The sequence below is a fragment of the Pelodiscus sinensis genome, chromosome 2, assembly GCF_052426305.1.
Source record: "Pelodiscus sinensis isolate ZL-2025 chromosome 2, ASM5242630v1, whole genome shotgun sequence".
Taxonomy (NCBI): Eukaryota; Metazoa; Chordata; order Testudines; family Trionychidae; genus Pelodiscus; species Pelodiscus sinensis.
In genome coordinates, this window is record NC_143053.1 from 26740001 (window position 1) to 26763564 (window position 23564).

General features: G+C 39.2%; 1 protein-coding gene across 7 annotated transcripts in view; it reads left to right on the plus strand.

Moving 5' to 3' along the window:
- Window positions 1-7187, plus strand: part of TRPS1 (transcriptional repressor GATA binding 1) — a 283229-nt gene extending 276042 nt beyond the window's left edge. For all 7 annotated transcript variants that reach the window (XM_075920201.2, XM_075920198.2, XM_075920202.2 and 4 more), the window contains one exon: window positions 16-7187. In XM_075920201.2, the coding sequence (XP_075776316.2) occupies window positions 16-1077 (1062 nt within the window). In that variant the 3' untranslated portion in view covers window positions 1078-7187. The remainder of the gene's footprint in view (window positions 1-15) is intronic.
- Window positions 7188-23564: the final 16377 nt, after the last annotated feature.

Consider the following 23564-nt stretch of genomic DNA (forward strand, 5'->3'; position numbering starts at 1 on the left):
ATGTGTTCCATACAGACTCCCAGGCCTTTAAACATCATTAAGCAGAACAATGGTGAGCAGATCATTAGGAGACGAACGAGAAAGCGCCTTAACCCAGAGGCACTTCAGGCTGAGCAGCTAAACAAACAACAGAGGGGTAGCAGTGAGGAACAAGTCAATGGAAGCCCATTAGAGAGGAGGTCAGATGATCACTTAACTGAAGGTCACCAGAGAGAAATTCAGCTTCCCAGCCTGAGTAAATATGAGGCCCAGGGTTCATTGACTAAAAGCCATTCTTCTCAGCAGCCAATACTGGTCAGTCAAACTCTGGATATTCACAAAAGGATGCAACCTTTGCACATTCAGATAAAAAGTCCTCAGGAAAGTACTGGAGACCCAGGAAATAGTTCATCAATATCAGAAGGGAAAGGAAGCTCAGAGAGAGGCAGCCCAATAGAAAAATACATGAGACCTGCGAAGCACCCAAATTATTCACCACCTGGAAGCCCTATTGAAAAATATCAGTACCCACTCTTTGGACTTCCATTTGTACACAATGACTTTCAGAGTGAAGCTGATTGGCTGAGATTCTGGAGTAAATATAAGCTGTCCATTCCTGGGAATCCACACTACTTGAGTCATGTGCCTGGCCTACCAAATCCTTGCCAAAACTATGTGCCTTATCCCACCTTTAACCTGCCTCCTCATTTTTCAGCTGTCGGATCAGACAATGACATTCCTCTAGATTTGGCGATAAAGCATTCCAGACCTGGGCCAACTGCAAATGGTGCCTCCAAGGAGAAAAGTAAGGCACCTCCAAATGTAAAAAATGAAGGTCCCTTGAATGTACTAAAAACAGAAAAAGTTGATAGAAGTACTCAAGATGAACTTTCAACCAAGTGTGCACACTGTGGCATTGTCTTTCTGGATGAAGTGATGTATGCTTTGCATATGAGTTGCCATGGTGACAGTGGACCTTTCCAGTGCAGCATATGCCAGTATCTTTGCACGGACAAGTATGACTTTACAACTCACATCCAGAGGGGCCTACACAGGAACAATGCACAAGCTGAAAAGAATGGAAAATCTAAAGAGTAAAACCTTAGCACTTAGCACAATTAAACAGAAATAGGTTTCCTTGATGGGAATTCAATAGCTTGTAATGTCTTGTGAAGACCTATAAAGCACTTCATAGAGAGAGCATGCCTTATCCAATATAAAATATCTTGTTCTTTTCTCTTGTTTGTTATTTTTATTATTAATATTAATATTATTATTATTATTATTAATCAGAGGGTTACCAAGAAGGAAAACAAATTGGATGGTGACCGGAGAGGAAAAAGGATAATTATTTGGTACATAACCCACCAAAACTGTCAATTGAATGAATAGAATTGAATGAATCAGGACAGATATCCATGATATTTTTTCCATACAACTAAAACTTTTGCTATTATGTAACTGGCTAGAATACAAAAATGTGTGTTTGTATATATTGCTGGCAGGTGTATAGTGAACAAATGCACACTGTATATAGGAAGTAGACTTCTTAAATATACAAATGTCCAGAAGTCATTTGGTATTTTTAATTTGGGCTAATTTCTGCCTTAAAACATGCCTTAGTTTCATCTTGTCCTCAAAGCTTTTGATACGCTAGTTGCATCATGACATTGGTCATACTCAACCGATTTTTGCTACCATTTTATCACTACATCTTTTCTGGCATAGTGTAGACTTCGAAAACCATTTTGGTCAAATACATTCTCTTTAATATAGATGCCACACTTTGGGTTTAATTTGCATAGAACAAGGTAACCTGCTGTATTCTTTTTCCTGTTTAGCTGTACTTTCTATACTTAGAATCTGAAGTTACTTCTACATAGACTTAGTGTTGGTATATGTACCAGTCAATCCCTTCAGTAAACTTATACCAGCTTTTGCCAAGTACCATTTAATATGTCTTCATAGTACTTTTTAATACTTAAAGCTTTGTAAAAGCTATTCATGAAGGGAAAGCTACGCAGCATAACTGCTCAGGGAAATAGGGCTAAATAACTAAATATTAAACAATTGGTTAAAGGTGCTGTTGACAAGCCTCCATGCTTGCTACAAGAGTGTAAAAGAACTTACTTTAATCATTTTTCATTATAATGTCCCAACCAGTAGTTTATTATTTTGCCACAGGGATGTAGAAGATATTACAAGCTACTGGATGCACTGTCAGATTAACTTATTTCATTAAAGAAGTTGGGAGAACAAATAGAAAAAAAACTTATTTTTCTAGTAAATATTAATGTATTACATTTCAAATAATGGTGCCTGACATATTGAATAATTATTTTCTACAGTGTACATATGCAACAAAGATATTCCATCATGCATTAGAGTCAGCTCTGGCTCTGCCTCGCTGTTTACATTTGCAAATGTAGCAAACAAGGTAATGAAGCAACTATTTCTATTGCAGTAGGTATCTTTTTTTGTGCGTGTGCATTTAAAGTTGTAAACGATAACATGAAATGAATGACATTTGTTGATATTAATGGTATGGAAAAATAAGAAGGAAATGAAAATATTTTTATGCCTACTTAGGAAAAAAAAGGGTAGCACTATTCATTCCAAGTACTTTTGTATTCTTAAGCTCTTAACTCACATTGTTATGCTAAAAATGATAAACATATATCCTCTTTTTATTGCTTTGTCTGTGTTTCAGAGGAAACATTTCAGAAATTATTTTGATAAGCACTGTTTGACTACACAGTGCTAATGTTTTTATTGCATTCTCTAGTAGCATTGCACTCCATTGTTACAATATTATGCAGTCGCTTTTTTGTTTTGTTTGGGTTTGTTTCCTTTTTGCAGTACAGGGTCTGAGTTCCTTAAGGTTGGATGGCAGGTGTATTCAATTTCTTCATGAATGTTTCAGCAAAGGAAGTTGAAAATGTCTTTTTAATATTATTATGTCTTTTTTTCTCCAATTCATGCATTTAATTTTTTAAAAAATGTATAAATATATATCCGGCCTAAGTCCTTCACTTGGGATTATACGTAAAGGGTCCTATTCTGATCTCACTTACATGCCACCTATCTCAGACTTCCATGTAATTGACACTAAAGCACTATACAAAAAAAAAAAAAGCTTTTGCTTTTAACTTAAATGAAATTCATCATTCTCCCTTCTAGAAATTGGGTGCACTTAAAGTCACTTAACCAGGGAAAACTGGGAGGTTGGAGGATGAAATGCAAGTTGATGGGAAATGTCTAGAAGGGACTGGAGAAAATATAAAACAGGTAGGAACTGGCCTAAATGTATAGCACTTTGATAGTCTTTTGAAAATATGTACTAAGTTAAAACAGCCCGCAAGAAACTTCACCAAGCTTTAGAAGCACTTGCACAGCTGATCATCACCAAAGGTCTTGTTGACCTTGGCAGTATTGTAGGCATAACATATTCACACAGATGAAAAGTTATTGAACAATCCCTCTAATTTGTTAGGCATGAACAGGCTGTTGTTCCACCTGAGGCACGCATTCCTTCCTACTCCACCCATTTCTTCCACAACAGCCAGATTTACCGTGAGCAGTGTACGGACAATCCCTTTTCACCATTCACAGTTGAATTCTATAACCCTTTAATGGTGTTCTAGGTTAGCAAAGGATATTGTGCCACATTCCTCTTCTGATTTTTTTTTGTTTGTTTTTTGCTTTGTTTCTTAAGATGAATCTTTTGCTTAATACCAGCGCCAGGAAATGACTGGTGTTCTCCAACAATAGTTCCATTTTTTGTGGACTGAAATGGATTTTTCTCCTCTTGTTATGTCAGCAGCCCAATGTGTGTCCTTATCAGCTCTCTCTAAAAACTTGTTAGGCTTAAATAACAGCAGCTGTATTGGCTTCAGAAGTGGCCGCCTCGAGGTTATTGGCATGATTACTTTGTTGGGATACTTCCTATAAATCTTAGCACTTCTTGTGGCTTTTCTACTCTGGAAGCTGCATCTTCATGGAAAATATTCTGTAGTGCACACGTTCATCATAAAGATTTGTGCTCAGACCTGTATTTAATTACGCCAGTTGCTAAACTCAAAGCAGAAGCCAATATGGGGGGAAATACCTTCCAGCCAATACACATAGTGAGGTCTGGGCAGGAGGAGAGATACAAACTTGTAAATGGAGAGCGCAGGATAGAGCTCTGAATGTCAACATTGTACCTACATAGTACAAATTAAGTTTAAAAATGCACCCGCCTTTCTCACCATGGCATACTGATGCGTTCTAAAAATTCTACTTCTAAAGATAATGCCATTTAGTTCTAGCGTGTTCTCTGGAATTAAAAAGTTTTTTAGATGAAAAAGAAAATATCCCCACAGTATGATATTAATGAAGAGAAAAATGAAATTCCTGAAATTATGGGGGGGGGGGGAGAGGAAGAGACTGAACTAACAGCTCTTAGTTCGAAGCCTGGGATGGCACAGAACTGGCCATAATGTATTTTGATTCAAATCAACATACAGCTCCAAAACATTAATGTCAAAATGTCACTGTTCTTGAGCTCAGCTTTGAGATACCTAGTGACTGAATTCTGAAGGCTTACAAATTCTGGCTGCAGATGCTTATTGTTTCTTAAAATCAGTCTTAATGTAGGCCCCCAAAACTACTAGTCAGATTTGAAAGCATAGACTTAACAAGGCTACCTTTGAAATTCCTAAGGAGGAATATTGCTCTTAGTTAAGAATCTCAGTATTTCCGTCTATGAAAAGATTGCTAGCCTGAGTAGCCCTGTACTGCAGCACCTCTTCCAAGATGAACTATTGTAATTAATTGCTAGCCAGGAGCTCAGCAAAGACAAATGGGAATATTTTTATGGGCATAAATGGCAATTAGGTGCCTAATTCTCATTGAATTTCAATAGGAGTTAGGTACCTAATTGCCATAGTTTCCTATGAAAATTCCCCCTTCACAGATATGGTACGGTTGATATCCTTAGAGATTGTGGAGGGAAGTTGGGTGCCAGACACTAGAGAAGGGAATATGGAGATGTCTTAGAAAGATGCGATGGATGAAAATGTCAGTGGTTCTTAGATCAATTGATAAGACACAAGTTGAAAGTGGAACAAAAAAAATGAACACTAAAATAAACATACAGTGATGAAATGTAGAGTCCATGAAATGTGGTGACCCAATTTGGCACCAGCAGATGGTAAAAGAGTCAAAGACAGACTCAGCAGCCCATCTTCTGACTGCAATATATATATATTGTACAGAAATACCTGCTTGCTATGTCAGAGGAGATACTCTACTACCTGTTTTGGTTCCATGTCACTTATAGCTATTTAAAAATATATGCATCTTCTGTAGTTATCTTCCCATTGTTGCTTCCGTACTGATTTTTCTTGACTGACTTGACATGTTTATTCCTATTACTAGTCAGGAAAAATGAAAGGGACTGCAGGTTTACTTCTACAGAACCAGGAGAGGTGAATGCATTTCTATCCATTGCAGTGAAGAGAGTTATTCATGGTAGGTGTCAGCAATAGACTTGTCAGTCCTACCTCACATAAAGGCAACAGGTGGAAAAGTCAAACCAGTCCTCTAATTTCCTTTCATGAAAACTTGGCAGGGTGGAATCACAGGTACTGCATAGAGAAAGAGGATTCATTTGCATAGAATTTTCCACCCAAGAGTGGGATTCCCTCCTGCCGACTGGATCCAATTAGATACATAGAGTTGGCAGCTGTTGAGGTGCTACAGAATTAGTAATTACACATAGCCCAGACGGGTGGTTAAGAGATTTGTCTCCTCTTCAGATGCTTTAAAAAAAAAAGTGGTCCCAACCAGATAAATATCAATAAGTTTTTTTTTTTCCGTTAACAATACATATGGGCTACGTCTACATTGCAGGCTTTTTGTGCAAGAACAAGTGTTCTTGCGCAAAAGCTTGCCCAGTGTCTACACTGCACGTGCGTTCTTGCGCACATAAATTTACACTAAAGCATCAGAAAAGAGGGCTTCTTGGACAAGAGTTATTCCTCTCCCCACAAGGGATAAACCCTCTTGCACAAGACCAATTGCACAAGAAATCAGTGCAGATAGCCAACAGGGGTTTCTTGCACAAGAAACCCCTATGGCTAAAATGGCCATGCTTTCTCGCACAAGAGAATGTCCATACTGCCATAGATGCTCTTGTGCAAAAGCACAGCTCTTGCTCAAAAGCACATGGCAGTGTGGATGGGCTCTTGCTCAAGACTTTTTGTGCAGAAACTCTTACGCAAAACATTTCTTGCGCAAGAAGCCTGCAGTGTAGATGTAGCCATGGTAAATCTATGATAAAATGCTTAGAATAAACACTATGTGGCAGCAGCTCCATATTGTGTTGCTTTCAGGTTTTGCGATTCTGCCCATCACCATGGTATCTGAGGGTATGTCTACACTGCCACCCTAGTTTGAACTAGGGTGGCTAATGTAGGCATTCGAAGTTGCAAATGAAACCTGGGATTTAAATATTCTGGGCTTCATTTGCATCTTGCCGGGCGCCGCCATTTTTAAATCCCTGTTAGTGCGGACTCCGTGCCCACGACTACAGCAGCACGAAGTAGGTAGTTCGAATTAGGCTCTCTAATTCGAACTACCGGTACACCTCGTTCCACGAGGAGTAACAGTAGTTCGAATTAGAGACCCTAATGGCGGCGCCCGGCAAGATGCAAATGAAGCTCGGGATATTTAAATCCCGGGCTTCATTTGCAACTTTGAATGCCTACATTAGCCACCCTAGTTCGAACTAGGGTGGCAGTGTAGACATACCCTGAGCGTGTCATGGAAAGAAAGGCGGGGTGGGGATGAAGAAACATCTCAAAATGTCATTGGAAATTTTACTTGCAGCAGAATTCACCAGCAGGGGGAAAATATCCTTTCATATGGAATTATTTCAAGTTGCTTTTAAAAAAAATCTTTAAACTTGTAGCCCTGATTTAACTGTAGAATGTTGGCTCTTGTTGTTCTGTCCTTACAAAACATGGATATGGGTTTTTTTGTTTGTTTTGTTTTCTGTTGTTGGGTATTTTTTTGTTTTATGTTTTATGTTTTTTTTTCATAGTGCATGTTCATTTCTACTCACAAACATGTTCTTGGTGTATTTCTTATGCAAACAATCTTCAGGCAGCAAAGATGTCTGTTACATCTAAACTTGAATAATAAAGATTTACCACCAGTTATAATTAAGGTGTGTGTCATCATTTATGGGAATAATGTAATGTCACTGCAGTATAAAGATGCCAGAAGGGGAAAAAGCAGGAAGTGGGTCTGGATAAAAGGAATGGGTTGGCCTATGTTTGAATCATAGAATCATAGAATAATAGGACTGGAAGGGACCTCAAGAGGTCATCGAGTCCAGCCCCCCGCCCTCAAGGCAGGATCAAGCTCCGTCTACACCATCCCTGACAGATGTCTATCTAACCTGTTCTTAAATAACTCCAGAGAGGGAGATTCCACCACCTCCCTTGGCAATTTATTCCAATATTTGACCACCCTGACAGTTAGGAATTTTTTCCTAATGTCCAATCTAAACCTCCCCTGCTGCACTTTAAGCCCATTACTCCTTGTCCTGTCCTCAGAAACCAAGAGGAACAAATTTTCTCCTTCCTCCTTGTGACACCCTTTTAGATATTTGAAAACCGCTATCATGTCCCCCCTTAATCTTCTTTTTTCCAAACTAAACAAGCCCAGTTCATGAAGCCTGGCTTCATAGGTCATGTTCTCTGGCTGAGATAGAATGGTATAAACAAGAAGCTACCTAAAGAGAAGAATATTGACCTTAAAAATACATTAGACCAAATCCTAAATTAAGGACACAGGACCTGATCCAAAGCTCATTCAAGTCGATGAAAAAGCTGCAAATGAAAGACTATTTCAATAGGCTTTGGATCAGACCCTGAGCCCTTTGAAAATGACAGAGATCTGGGTTTATATTTCCACAAACATAATAATAATTATTTACTTTGCATCACAGAGCAAGATAGAACTGGAAGTTGAGGGACTTGTTGTGAAAGGTTTCACGTTGGGATTGAATCACAGCGCTGGGGTAAACAGCTCTACCCTTCCACAGAGTCCACCATGATCTTTAAATAACCTTGTGTAGTCAGAGCTTTGGTTTTATATCTTGTCCGCACGTCAGCACCTCCCACATAACAGAGCTTTCTAGCATGACAGAAAGCATTGATTAAGCAGTGACTCACAAGCAGAAGTGCCACCTACAAAGCCACCACCACCACTTCCTGCACCCCAGTTGGAGGTTACCTCAGAGATATTCCATCTAAGCAGTGACCGAGTCAGCATTGCTTAGCATATATTCTCTGATGAGCTCCTAGCTCATGGTAGTATGGCTTCTGGCTGTCTTTTCCATTATACTGTAATTTCATTTCTTCATAGGTGTTTTTTTTTTTTGTCCCATCTGTGTGTCTGACAGGCTATCAGACCTAAAGTGCCATAAAATGGTGAAATAATTTTATAATGTTAGAGAGCAAAAATAGATTTTAATAGCCTGATTCTAATCTCACTGTACCAGGTATAACTCCAGTGTTTCCTGACACCATAAATGAATTCAGACAAGGGCCAAGGAGGTGGGGGTTATCTTTTTTATTATTATTATTCTTTTTTTTTTCCCTTCAATTTCTGGAGCTAAAAATAGCTTTGCCAAAGAAAACAACACAGCAAAACTTTGGAGAGATGGCCCTCTCACTATGTCCTTTTGGTAGTTTGAAAAAAAAATAAATAAAAGGAGCTAATACATGTGAATGATTCTGTGGTAAACAAGGTTTTTTTAAATAGCATACTCACCACTAGCTGAATGTACATTTCACCAGTTTCAATGACATACCATCTTGATTATGACAATCGAGTTTATTCCAAAATAAATTCTCGCTCCACCACACACTTTTTACCTTGTTTCATTTACTGCTGTACCCACCTTGAAGTGTAATAAATGGAAAAGTTTAACATCACACCTTTCTATGTAGGTACTCATATGACCCTATCATTAGAGAAGCTGACCACTATGTGGTTTTGTGTGTGTTGTTCTGCAAGCTCTCTACCTGCTCTGTTAATACCATTCCAATATTTTAATTCATACTAAATGTCCCATCCCTTGTTGAAATAGCAATAGTTTTCAGTGCTGATATTGCAGTGCTGATAGCAGTAGTGATGTATGAGGCAACAAGACAAAGCAGGATTCAAGAATGAGAAGGTTTGCACACAAAAAAAGAACTGAAAAAGTAATTGGTATTAACCTATTGTTTGATAAGGGAAGAGTACATAGCAGAAATAAATCTCAGACCAATCTGTGTTGGTCTCTAATGTTAAAAACAATGAGTTGTTCTGTAGCACCTTAGAGCACAGATGGGGAACCTAAGGCCCAGGGCCCGGCTGCAGCTCCCGGCTTGCCTGGATCCAGCCCCCCCAAGGGAGCCCATGCTAATGCTCCAGCCTTCCTGCCTGCAGGGCTGGAACACACAAAACCTACTAGCCTGGGCCCCCATAGGCTCTGGTATGAAAGGGGAATGTGGGGAGTGTCTTTCTCCTTCTTTGTTGGGGGCCATGTTGGTAAGGATTTGTGTGGGGGGGGAGGGGTGTTGTTTTTCGCTTCTCACTTTTGTGCAGCCCTGGCTGATTTTTCAGTGGGTCATTTGCTCTTGACGCAAAAAAGATTCCCCACCCTAGTGTAGGACTAACCAAAATATATAGACGCATGAGCTTTCGTGGACAAAACCCACTTAATCAGACTAACTGGAGTCGAAATAGGTTGTTTTCCAGTTCATGTTTTCAAATCAAGTGAGTAGGTAGTTTCCTGCCAATATTTTTCTTTAAAAAAATCTCAAAGCAAAATCAGATGGTTGTTAACTGAACTCGTACTATTTACATTTTTGTTGACAATGGGATAGAGTTATTAAATCAACAAAACAGCAGAGTACCAGCGAAGAACTGATGAACCTTGATAAAGGCGGTGTTTGTACTGACACTAGCTTTCCCTGATTTCCCTGAAGACCCTTGCAAATCCTTATATACAGAACATCAGTTTAAGTGGTACTTCTTATAAATGAAAGTGTCTCGTGCACATCTGAAGGAAGAGAAGTGTTTTTCACACTTTACAGCTATAACATCAGTGAAAGTGTCTGATTCACTTCCAGATGCTATCACAGTATGACATCTTAATGGTGAGATCGATATTGTGACAGTTCTGTCATGTATTTCCTCACACTCCATCAAAGTTGATACAGTGTCAATGGAGGTGGCCCAGATAAGAAATATGACTGATAAAAATAGGAAAGAAACAAACTGTTTTAAGGTAATATACAAAGGCTGTGACTTGAACCTGCCCAAGAAAGGCTAAGGTTAACAACTTTGTTTTGCCAGGACTGCTATGGTCCTATTTCAGAATAATGTTATTTTAAATGATTTTCATGCCACATAAAAGTTATTCAAACCAAGGGCTGGTTTTGTTCAACATCTTTATTAATGACCTGGATGAGGGGATGGATTTCACCATCAGCACGTTTGTGGATGACACTAAGCTAGGGGGAGAGGTAGATGCATTAGAGGGCAGGGATAGGGTCCAGAGTGACCTAGACAAATTAGAGGATTGGGCCCAAAAAAATCTGATGAGGTTCAACAGGGAGAAGTGGAGAGTCCTACACTTGGGACGGAAGAATCTCAAGCATTGTTACAAGCCAGGAACCAACTGACTAAATAGCAGTTCTGCAGAAATGGACCAGGGGATTATACTGGATAAGAAACTAGATATGAGTCAATAGTGTGCCCTTGTAGCCAAGAAGGCTAATGGAATATTAGGTTACATTAGGAGGAGCATTTCCAGCAGATCTAGAGAAGTGATTATTCCCCTTTATTCGGCACTGGTGAAGCCACATCTGGAGTATTGCGTCCAATTCTGGGCTCCCCACTACAGAAAGTATGTGGACGCACTGAAGAAGGTCCAGCAGAGAGTAACAAAAATGATTAGGGGGCTGGAGCACATGGCCTACAACGGTAGGCTGGGGATTTGGGCTTATTTAGTCTGAAGAAGAGAAGAGTGAGGGGGGATTTGATGACAACCTTCAACTTCCTGAAGGGAGGTTCCAAAGAGGATGGAGAGAGGCTGTTCTCAGTAGTGATGGATGGCAGAACAAGGAGCAATGGTCTCAAGTTACAGTGGGGGAAGTGTAGGCTGGATATTAGGAAAAACTATTTCAGTAGGAGGGTGGTGAAGTACTGGAATGGGTTACCTAGGGAAGTGGTGGAATCTAGAGGTTTTTAAGTTCCGGCTTGGCAAAGCCCTGGCTGGGATGGATTTAGGTGAGATTGCTCCTGCTTTGGGCAGGGGGCTGGACTCAATGACCTTGTAAGGTCTCTTCTTGCCCTATGATTCTGTTATATGTTTTGTTATAAAGAAACATAAATCAATTTAAAAAGTGGAAAATGGCATTTCTTGTGACTAAAGAAAAATTGCAGCGATTAATAAACTATATCTCTCAGTCCAAAAGCTTAATCAAGGTTAGCTGAAGAGACATTACAGTGTGAAACACTGAACTTTTGAAAGAGTATCTGTCAAAGTTTCAGCATCTGCATAATGGCAAATGGTACTGGAATTATTCAGTGATGGCTCCCTGTTTATTAATACATCCCAGTTTAATGCTGATGCTTCCCTTTCATTTTACTGATCTTTTGTACATTTCTAGTTGATTCTGATACTGTAGGAAACACATATCAATAAATGAATGCTGAACAGAGAGAGGGGGAGACTTTCAACAATATAGAAGATTTTACTCAATTAAATGTTCATTAAGGCTTCAGTTGTGCCCTGCTTATTCTTCCTGAACAGAACATTGCTACAGGAGTAGATATGTTAATTTTAACAAGAAGTGGAAAGTGGTATTGATATTATGAGCTCCTAATCTTCAAAAATAATATTGGGGAAACGGCATAATTTTCACGGTGTTTCAATGATTTTGTTCTGAAAATATTCGGAAGAAAAGGCCATTTTTCAATAATAACGGTTTTTAGTTTAAAAGTTTCAATCAGCTCTACTTATAACTTTCCCAACCTTTCATCTTTTCCATGCTTAAACTCAGGTTTAGTTTCAAGCTGTCTTGCATTGCCTGTGGTAGTGTCTGCACTTAAATTTGGCTGCAGCTGACATAACTGCCTTTCTACACTGATTTAGTAACACCAGCGTCCTGTGTGGCATTGAATCACAGTCAAGTTAATTAGGTCAACACAGAGTCAGTGTGCACATTGTGTTGCTTGCATTAACTGTTAACTGGCTTTCAGGAATTGTCCCACAATGCCCCACACTGATAATACGATCATTACCTGTGCTCCTGGTGAGGATGCAAATTACCAACATAAGAAGCCAAGTGTGCACAAACACACAAGAGATTTAATAACTGTGGTGGCTGTTTGCTTATATAAGATTGACATCATTTTGTTGGTAGACATAGTCTTAATTACAAGAATACCTTATACGAATAGGTGAGCTTCTCCAAATGGCATAGATATGCCACTTCCCCTATATTAGATACACACCGTCTATTCTAGTATTAGATTGGTATAACTGTGGCACTTGGGAGCATGGATTTTCCACACTCCAAGCAACGTACTTATACCCACATACGTTCCTAATATTGAAAAAGCCTGAATATTCTTTGCTAAGCTTGTAAGGCGTGCTATTCTGTATTTGCACATGCTGCTAACTTAGGATGCATCTACACTGCACCATTATTTCAGAATAACTAGCATTATTCCAAAATAACAATGTGTGTGCCTACACAGCAATTCCATTATTTTGAAATAATATCAAAATAACGGGTGGCTTATTCCGACTTCTGTAAACCTCAATCTGCAAGGAATAATTCCTCTTCTAAAATAGCAGTGTGGATGCTCCACTGCTGCTTTTTCAAAATAGCTCCTCACCAGGGCCATTCTAAGTAATTTGTTCCCAGTGCTTCCTCGGGCTCGAAATCAAGATTGCACGTCTACATTAGGGAAGTCTGCCTTGGACTAATTTTGAGGCTTTTCTGTCATGTGGACACACTATTTTGCAATAAGCTGTTTCAGAATATATCTTCCAGAATTGCTTATTCCAAAATAAGCATGCAGTATAGATGTCCCCTTAGCTGCTGAGTGACAAATTTAGGCCCAGTTTTAGCCAAGAATTTTAACCTGCACTGTGCATAAATGTAAACACCAGAGACATCCCAGACTTCAATATGGGGTTAGTTACACCCATGCTTAATGGAAAGGGCACGCCAAATAAGGAGGACAGTCTTAGGTCATTCACTGTATACCTTGTCAGGTGAAAACATTTACAAAGCTAACTGCTGGTTCAAAGAATCTGGTTTGCCTTTTATGTAATATCTGAGGTGTTGAGAAGGAGCTCTGCTATAGACTTCATTACGTAAATGGAAAACAGGATCAGAGGGCGTTCTTGTGATGGCTAATCCAATAGTGCCATACTACAGACAATATTTAAGGTTTCATAGGTAACCTTAAGTCTACCCTATGCTTTACAATACAGTTTAATTTCATAATATTGAAAATATTAAAAAACAATTTTTTCTAGACATAGATGTGCAGCACCTTGTATTTCTCTGCATGTTAGACAACAATTTACATGGATAGTGCACAGGACACACACGTTGCACATAACATACTGTTTAAAGATAACAGAAAGTAATAGTGAAAACTTACTGTCACATAAAGGCCACCAAAGGGTACGTCTAGACTACCGCGTTTTGTCGACGGAAGTTTTGTCGACAGATACTGTCGACAAAACTTCCATCGACAATTTGCGTCCAGACACATAGAGTTCTGTCGACAAAGCAAGCCGCTTTGTCGACAGAACTCCGTAGTCTGGACGCAGTGTTACAGGCAATAACACCTTCTGTCGACAGAAAGTGTTATGCCTTGTAAAATGAGGTATACCAGCGTCGACAAAACCGCGGAGTTCTGTCGACGTTATGTCGACAGAACTCCGCGGTAGTGTAGACGCTGGTATTGTTTTGTCGACAAAAGTCCACTTTTGTCGACAAAACTAGGTAGTCTAGACACACCCAAAGTTTTCAGTTAAATTGCCTTTGTTAATTATCTGATGGAAGGCAGTGAAAAGAAATTGGATAATACAGTTATGCCTGAATTATTTACATGTCTTAGAAAGAAGAGAATTTACCCCATAAAAAGTATAAGATAACAAAGGTACTCTGGGCTATTATGATAATGAAAATAGACTGTGCACAAAAAAGGAAATTTCAAATTGCTGCATATGATAATTTAGGATTGTAAGCAATATTGTGTACTTAGAGCTTCTGGTATTACATTTTAGCTAATACATGCAGATAAAACACCCCAATTTAAAAAGTAAAAAATTTGGTGTTTACCAAATAAACACTAGAAAAAGCACTGAAAATGGTTGCTTGTTCCAAAGGGCTTCTCTACAAAGAGCAATGGACTACAGGGTTTAAAGTGCACTATTTCGTATTAACTGGTCCATGTAGACCAAGCTGGTGTGCGTTTAAGGTTCACTAGTGTGATTTAATATTAGTACTGTTTGAAAAAAATGCTATATTAAAGCATGGTAGATAGAGAATAATATGAAGAGATTACTCATTACAGTATATAGTGCTGTACATTACTTACTAAAATAAACTCAAAGGAAAAAAAAGCCTTCAAAACCCTCTCATTTTTGACATCTGTGTAAAACTTAGATATTCCTGCAAATAACACCCAACATCCAATTAATATATCCCAATAATAAAAGCCTTAATTATATTGTATGATATCATCTTATAAGATAAAGCTAAGAAGCATAGTATTTGGTAAATAGATATTTAAGGGTGTAAATATGTTATGCATATAAGAGCAGAAATCAAAGCCCAGCTCAATTCAGTGGACATTGGATCAGGCCCTAACTGTAGTAAACTATTAGCTCATGGATGTTATTCCTCAGCAATGCCCTTTGCCTGACTGAAAGGACTGAACTGTACATAGAAATGTTTTGAAGACTCTTCACCAAAAATCACTGTGACTGGATCCCTTAAGAAAGTGGGGAAGTAAAAGGAGTAAAAAGGGGGAAACACCAGACTATGCTTTCCATTCCCCCCACATTCCTGGCTTTTCTTTCCTGATATAGGTAAGTTTAATTTTTTTCTTGGATTCAGCTGTAATCATGTCTTGGTGGTTCAGTCTGTGCCTTACACCACTGATAGCTATAGGGATGTGTGTACACAGAGGTTACGTCTACACTGCAACACTATTTCGGGATACCAGAGTAACCCAAAATCGTATCTTCTGAGCTAGCCCATTATTTCCAGCTTGCTATTCCGACATCCCTGTAAACCTCATTCTACAAGGAATAAGCGATGTTTTGGAATAGCACTTTATTTTGAAATTTGGTGCTGTGTAGACAGCGCCAAATGATTAAATAAACTATTTTGAAATAGCATCAAAATAAGATACTCAATTTGCGTAGACAAAATTGTGTATCTTATTTCAAGTTATAGTGCAGTGTAGACACACCCAGAGAAACCTGGGGACAGCAATTTTCTTTTATATCGATTGACACCTTACGTAACTTTCCTAGGTTATCTTGGCACATGTTGCAACATTCTGCTTGGATGCAAGTTATAAGCTCTCTACAGCTCAGTGTGTTCTTTTTTTTCTTCCATTGTTGTAAGTAGCCCTGATTTGTTTATGGTATGTCTATCCTACAAGAGCTTGTTTTTGTTTATGATTAGTTTTTGCATTTGGCCTCTCAGAATCATGGTGGTGAATTGTAAATTGGGTCTGAATAAAAAGAAAATACCTACCTACCTAGGTGCATTGAAATGATCCACACAAACCTTGCTACAAATAAATTGGTACTTTATATTTAGATATTACATTTCTCTCTGAAAGATTCCATAGCACTGCATTCACTGGGATCAGGTCAAACACTATTGACATAAAACCTCTACAATGGAAACTTACATGCCATTCTGAATGGTACAGTATCCAACATTTGTTTTAGCTGGGGAAGTGAAGACTAACTTATTCAATTCAAAGCAGGTGGGATATAAGCAAGCATAAATTCCTTAGCTGAAAGTTGGCAAGTCTATGCATTTCCCTTCCTCCCCAAAGAAATATACTAAGGAAGCTGAACTGACCAAAAGTAGTGCTCAAGACCATAATTTTTCATGGCTTCCAAAAGATGCTACTTCCAACAACTGAGTGCCCTCTAGCATCATATTTTGGTACTGATTTTGTACACACTCCAAAGAATGGATGCCACATGCTGAGTCATTAACAGAATTTTCTGTAGCATCTGGTATTTCCTTGGAGATTTCCCATTTAAGTATTTATTAGCCCTGATTGCCTTTAGCATATAAAATCTGACAAGAGTACAGCACAAGGGTAGCAAATCTGTCAATGACAGTCAAACCTAAAAACTGTCATAGTGGATCAGACCAAAGGTCCCTTTAGTATAGTATCCTGTCTTCCAACAGTGGCAAATTCTAGATGCCCTAGAGGGAGTGAACAGAACAGGTAATCATCAAGTGATCTCTCTTCTGTCGTCCATTTCCAGCTTCTGACAAACAAAAGCTAAGCACACCATTCCTTCCCAATCTGGCTAATAAGTATTGATGAACCTAACCTCCATGAATGTATCTAGTTCTTTTTGAACCCTATTAAAGTCCTGGTCTTCACAACATCCTCTGGCAAGGAGTTCCACAGGTTAACGCAGTGCTGCATAATGGAAAATTTCATTTTGTTTATTTTAAACCTACTACCTATTAATTTCATTTGGTGACCCCTAGTTTTTATGTAATGGTAACAAGTAAATAACTTGATTCCTAACATTATTTGCTTTTTTGATTGTCACTACACATTGAATGGATGTTCTCAGAGAACTATATACAATGACTCCAACATCTCTCTCTCTTGAGTGGTTATAGCTAAATTAGTTTTTCAGTATACTAGTTTATTTGAAGTTTAGCTATACGAGTGTATAAGCTTCTCTAAGAAGATATGCCTTTCCCCCCATGTATGTCCTCCAAAAGTCTACCACAGCCAGGAACCTCAGCCAAAAAATAAAGAGAGAACCTCTTGGTTTACCTTTTAATTCTCTCTGGAATTTGTAACTTTGCAAATGGTTTCTTCTTTTTTTCAGGTACCTTCTCCCTGGCTAGTCAATGAAATAACCAGTCCGTCACCAGTGTCACATGTACATCCCTACCTTCCAAAACCGTAACATTATCTAGATATATTTGCTGTTGTTTAAATGTTTTATGCTATTATATTGTGTGTTTGTATAAAAAAAACCAAAACCCACCATCTTCCCTAAAGCCATAGCTGCTAATCTTGATATTAAATTGAAATGGTTACTGTTTATATTACTATGTACCTTATGATATGACTTGGGTGAGCACACATTTCTTGCAGAGTGTGTCTTGTGTGAAGTTCCTTAATTCAGGCAAGTATTAGAGAAAGAGAGAGAGAGAAAGTTCCCAGTTTAATTTTGAATAGGATGGTACCTTTCTTCTCAAAGTGTCATGAATTCATCTAAATCAGTTTAGTCTCTCTCTGTCTGTGCCATATTCTACCATATACTGTCATTACTGAAAATAAAATATATTTCCTGAGGATATTGACACTGACTTCATAGTTTTAGAGTTTGGAAGGTGTATCATTTGAGGAGTGCTCAAGAACCCAATGAAAAAGATTGTTTGTAGCCTTTCTAATCTGTAGTTCTGTTTGTTACCAAAATGGAGAATTAAGTACTAAAAAACTCACCCAACTATATTAAATTATAAATCACTAGTCACTAATTGTAAGTTTCTTAATACATTATTTCTTTAGACTTTTCAACAAATATTTGCTTAAGCTGAATTGCCATAAAGCAATTATGTTATGTGATAACTGCATGCTTTTGATGTAAATGTTCATCCAGGTCTGAATTCTTTTGTTACCTGGCTTTACCACTCTCATCTTGGGCAAAGCAGCATTATCTGGCCTGAGTTTTAATGTTCCAGCCTTATGATCTAGTTTTGCTTCCCCCTTCCATTTCCTGTGTTTGGAGGATATTTTTAGGATGGCAGAAATTATTTTCAGGATGAATTTGAATTCTCAAGAATAAAATACATGTGATGTGACTACAAGATAGTGAGGCAGGCTCCTTTGTGGGTTTGAACAACCACAACTTTTGATAAGTTGGATCAAGACTAGGGGTCTCAAACTTTCAGAAGCATCTTGCCCACATACCCAACAAAGAGAATGCTCTAAGGATATGTCTCCTCTGCAGCTGCCTAGCCACCCAAACACAGACCCAAAGGCATTCAAGATAGCCTGATCTGTCATCATTCCACAGTGATCACAGTGAGTAGAGCTCGTGCAAATCTGTCTATCTGGTCTGTCAGGCATATTCCCACTCAGTCATACCCAAAGGAGAAATGTTTTCAGAAACACTGAAATGGCCATTACTTTTCTCCCTAATAGACTCCAGAAAACATGCCAGCTGGGTCACTATATGATTTAATCAAGACTTTACAAAAAGCAGATCTATAGTTTTGAAATTTGTAAGTTTCTATGTCTTATTGAGTCAGCAGACAATCACAGATCAAGAAACGTCTCATACATGCATAATTTGATGGGCCTTGGAAAGGAGTAATACTATCTCCATATAAACAACAGAACAAGCCTGGCTGGCTGACAATGATTTTTTTCTAAATTTGTGGAAATTACAATTCCCACTGGATCCACAATTCAACAGGTCCAAGAAAAGTTAGAAGGTAGGAACCCTGTAGTGATGCAAAAAGCAACAAGTAAGCAAGCAAACAAAGCAGAATAGCATTAAAGATGACAAACTTACATTATTTTAATAATGTTCCTGTTCAGTTTTAGCAGAAGTCAACTGTGATTTTTTTTACCAGTCACATGATACCGAAGAATGGAATTTTCCTGATCTCTTTAGGATGGGTTTGGTTACCCATAGGTTTCCTCAGCTATGTCTAAACTACATCCCTCTTTCAAAAGAGGGATGTAAATTAGACAGATCAAAATTGCAAATGAAGCCGGGATTTGAATTTCCCTCACTTCATTTGCATAATGGTGGTGTGTGTTCTTTTGAAAACGGGGATTTCAAAAGTGAAACCGCTGTTTAGAAGCGGTTCTTTTGGAAAAAAATCTTTTTTCAAAAGATCCGAGGAGTACAGGATCTTTCAAATAAAAGGGGGGGGGGATCTAAAGCACCACGTCTAGACAGCGATTTTACTTTTGAAATCCCCATTTTCGAAAGAACGCGTGGCGGCCATTATGCAAATGAAGCACAGGAAATTCAAATCCTGGCTTCATTTGCAATTTCGGTCTGTCTAATTTACATCCCTCTTTTGAAAGAGGGATGTAGTTTAGACATACCCCATGTCATTTTTTGCTGTATTATGATTAGCTTTGTGTTTTCCAAGGTCTCGATTATGCAAACAATTAGGAATATTTTAAATGAATAATAAACCCAGGGTTGTGAGTTCAATCCTTGCGGAGGCCATTTAGGGATTTGGGGCAAAAATTAATCAGGGATTGTGTCATGGCTTCTTCCCCACTCTGGCATGATAAATCATAGAATCATAGGACTGGAAGGGACCTCGAGAAGTCATCAAGTCCAGCCCCCCGCCCTCAAGGCAGGACCAAGCTCTGTCTACACCATCCCTGACAGATGTCTCTCTAACCTGTTCTTAAATATCTCCAGAGAGGGAGATTCCACCACCTCCCTTGGCAATTTCCACGAGGAGTACAGCTAGTTCGGATTAGAAGCCTAATCCGAACTAGCTACTCCGTGCCGCGTGTAGCCGCGCGGCACGGGGTTCGAACTGCCGGCATTTAAAAATGGCGCCGGCCGGCTTTATGCAAATGAAGCCCGGGAAATTCAAATCCCGGGCTTCATTTGCAATTGCGGTATGCCTACATTACCCTCCTATTTCGAATTAGGAGGCTAGTGTAGACATACCCTGATGATAGAACAAGAAGCAATGGGCTTAAATGCAGCAATGGAGGTTTAGGCTGGACATTAGAAATAAAAAACTTCCTGTCAGAATAGTTAACCACTGGGATAAATTGCATAGGGAGGTTGTGGAATCTCCATCACTGGAGATTTTTAAGAGCAGGTTAGACAAACATCTCCCAGGGATGGTCTAGATTAGGGGTGAGGAAGCTTTTTTGGGTCGGGGGCACTGACCCACAGAAAAATCGGTCAGGGCCAACACACCAGTTAGAAGCACTCCCCTCCCCCCCCAACCAACCAACCAACCAACCAACCAACCAACCAACCAAACAAACAAACAAACACCCTCACTGACCTGGCCTCCAAGAAAGAAAGGGGAAAAAACCTTCACAGATGTGACCCCCAGTTGAGAAGCAGGAAAAAAAGACACTTCCTTTAGGCTCTAGTCTCATGAGGGGAGAGAGGAAGGTGCTGAGTGTCAGTCAGGGCTTACCCCCAGGGTAGGATTAACCTTTTGTGGGTATGGGGTAGTACATTTTGTGGGATCTCCTAGGCTATAGGGTGTGGCCAAAATCGGGGTCTGTGTGTGAGAGGGGGTGCTAGGGCATGGCTGGTTTATAAGTGTGGGGAATGGATGGAGGGGTTGCATAAGAGGACAGGTGCTTGGAGCACCTACCTGGCACAGTTCCTGGGAGGGACACAAGTGTCTTCACATGACTCTGCACTCTGCACAGAAGCACTCCCTACAGAAACTGCCCCTACCACTCTCATTGGCCAGGAATCCTGGCCAATGGGAGTAACGGGAGGTGCCTGCAGAGAGCGCTTCCCTGCAGAACACAGCTGCTTCCTCTATCTCACCAGGCAGGCCAGATCAGGCTGTGACTTGTCTTAAAAGACTAAAAGAATTGGGCTTATTTAGTCTAGAAAAGAGAAGACTGAGAGGGGACATGATAACAGTTTTCCAGTTTCTAAAAAGGTGTTACAGGGAGGAGGAAGAAAAATTGTTTTCCTTGTCCTCTTATGATAGAACAAGAAGCAATGGACTTAAATTGCAGCAAGGGAGGTTTAGGTTGAACATTAGGAAAAACTTCCTAACTGCCAGGGGGTTAAACATTGGAATATATTGCCCCAGGAAGTTGAGGAATCTCCATCACTGAAGAAAGTTGTGGAATCTCTATCACTGGAGATACTTAAGAGCAGGTTAGATAGATATCTATTGGGGTAATCTAGATGGTGTTTGGTCCTTCCATGAGGGCAATGGACTGGACTTAATGATCTCTCAACGTCTCTTCCAGTTCTAGTATTCTATGATTCTATGACTGGTCTGGTCCGCAATATGCTCAGGGCATCCCCTACAGTAGAGAGCCATCCCTGGTACTCCAGCCATACAGGGGGCATTGTGACTGGAGCACCAGTGCTGGCTCGCACTAGTGGGGAGAGGAAGGATCAAGCCTCAAGTCTCATGGACTAGATCTAGGTAAACTGCAGTCTGGATTCAGCTCATAGGCCATATGTTCCCTACCACTGATCTACATAGTGCTTGGTCCTGCCATGGGGGTTGGGGCTTGCACTTGATGACCTCTTGAGGTTCCTTCCAGTTCCAAGATTCTATACAGACGTCCTAATATTAGTACTAGAGAAAAAACTCATGTGTACCTAATATGTACCAAGTGGTCACCCTAACTATAGCTCCAGTCCAGCAAGATGTTGTATCAGCTCAAAGTCTGTTCATGATAGCACTTTTGAGATACTTAGACCAGGTCTACACTAAAAGGGAAGGTCAAATCAAGATATGCAGCTCCTGCTATACTAATTACCTGGCTGGAATCAATGTACCTTGTTTTGAGTTTCCCTGCAGTCCCCACAGATGGAGACTGATGGGAGCAAACATTCCCATTGGCTTCTCTTACCACTTGCACAAACAGGATACTGGCTGCCAATGGGGGAACCTTCTGAGTTCAATTTAGCAGGTCTAAATTAGACCCACTAAATCAAACTCCGGAAGATAGATCACAGCAGCATCAATCTTCCATTTAGTGAAGATGTGATCTCAGAATCCAAAGGATTAAGCGAAACCCCAAAACAAAGCAAAAATCACCAAGCCCCCCACTTCAGAAGTGTTTGCCCCTACTGTCATATGTCTAATTCCAACTGGGTAATAATTTTTCTCTACTTCGGAGTCAGTTGCCGTTGAATAAAAGAGTGCTCACCAGTGCTTGTGCTAAAATGTTATGCAATTGTGCTGCCATGTTACTAAACAGATGCCATGATTTTACTTTAACCTTTTTAAAGTGCTAAAAGATGTGTCTTGCTGGATATCAAATTGATAAATGTGATTTGGGATGAAAGACGCAATATAAATGTCAAATATTATTATTATTATATTCATTAGCAGTTTAAACTAGCAAAAGTTGCCTGCAGTCACCTCCTCATTTAAGCCAATTGACTTTCTTCTAAATTCTCAAAAGATGAAAAATTGCAGCATCCCACCTTGGATTAGGTGGAAGTTACCTGATTCCTTAGTTTGAGCTGAAAATCACTCTCCAGCCTTTCCCCGAAAACACCATGCTTCATGCATATTTTTTCAAGACAATTCAGAGTTTAACAATTAATGGGTGATTATGAGATTTCATTAAATCATCCTCGCCCACAAACCCTCCTAAACAGTTATCAGAGCTCTGTGCAAATAAACTAGCTTAGTGACTTTGTACCTCTAATAACAGGTAATTGCTCCTCTCTTTTCAAAATAGCTACTATTCATCTGGTTCCCAGAAAGTTTATTTTGACTGTACATTTGTCACCAATTTTATCATTTCTTATAACGTCTCTGGGAGCAATTCCAGGTCCTACCCCAGTGTGAATCATTGCAAAATTGCCTGTCTTATTATAATAGTTATTCTTTTCTTTGTTATTTATATAGCACCAATAATCTACAGGATTCTGGAAATAATATAAGTGGGATACTTCAGAGGCAAGTAAGAATCTGGGAAGGGTTTATTGGTGCCATCAATAATTAATCCAAATACATAAGAGGTGGCAGAATCTGACTCTAGCATTTTGCTTTTTAAATTATAAAATTCACTTCTTGTAAATCTTGACTAAGTCATAGGGTGAAATCTTGGCACCATCAAAGTTAATGACAAACTTCAATTGACTTAAATAGGACCAGCATTTCACCTGTAGAATTAAAACCTGACTCTAATGAAGAGAGAATAGTGGCTGGGCAAAATGGGAGAAGGTGGATACTTTCAGAATATGGGTCAATTACATGCATGATTAAAGAATAGGGTTAAGTTCAATTTTTTTCTGAAGAATAATGTATTATTGGCTAGTCTTGGAGACTGGCTATGGAACCAGAGAGATCTCATAAGCGGATCATGAATATCAAATACTGGTTCTGGAGAACAGTAGTTGGGAAGCTTCAACCGCATGTTCAAGATCATATAATTTGGCCAAAATAACGATAAATCAATAATACTCAAGAATTTGGCATATATCACAACACAGATGACATTCCTTTTGAAGATAGTGATTAATTCACTTTATAGGCTGACAAAGATTTGATAAGTTCCTTTATCAT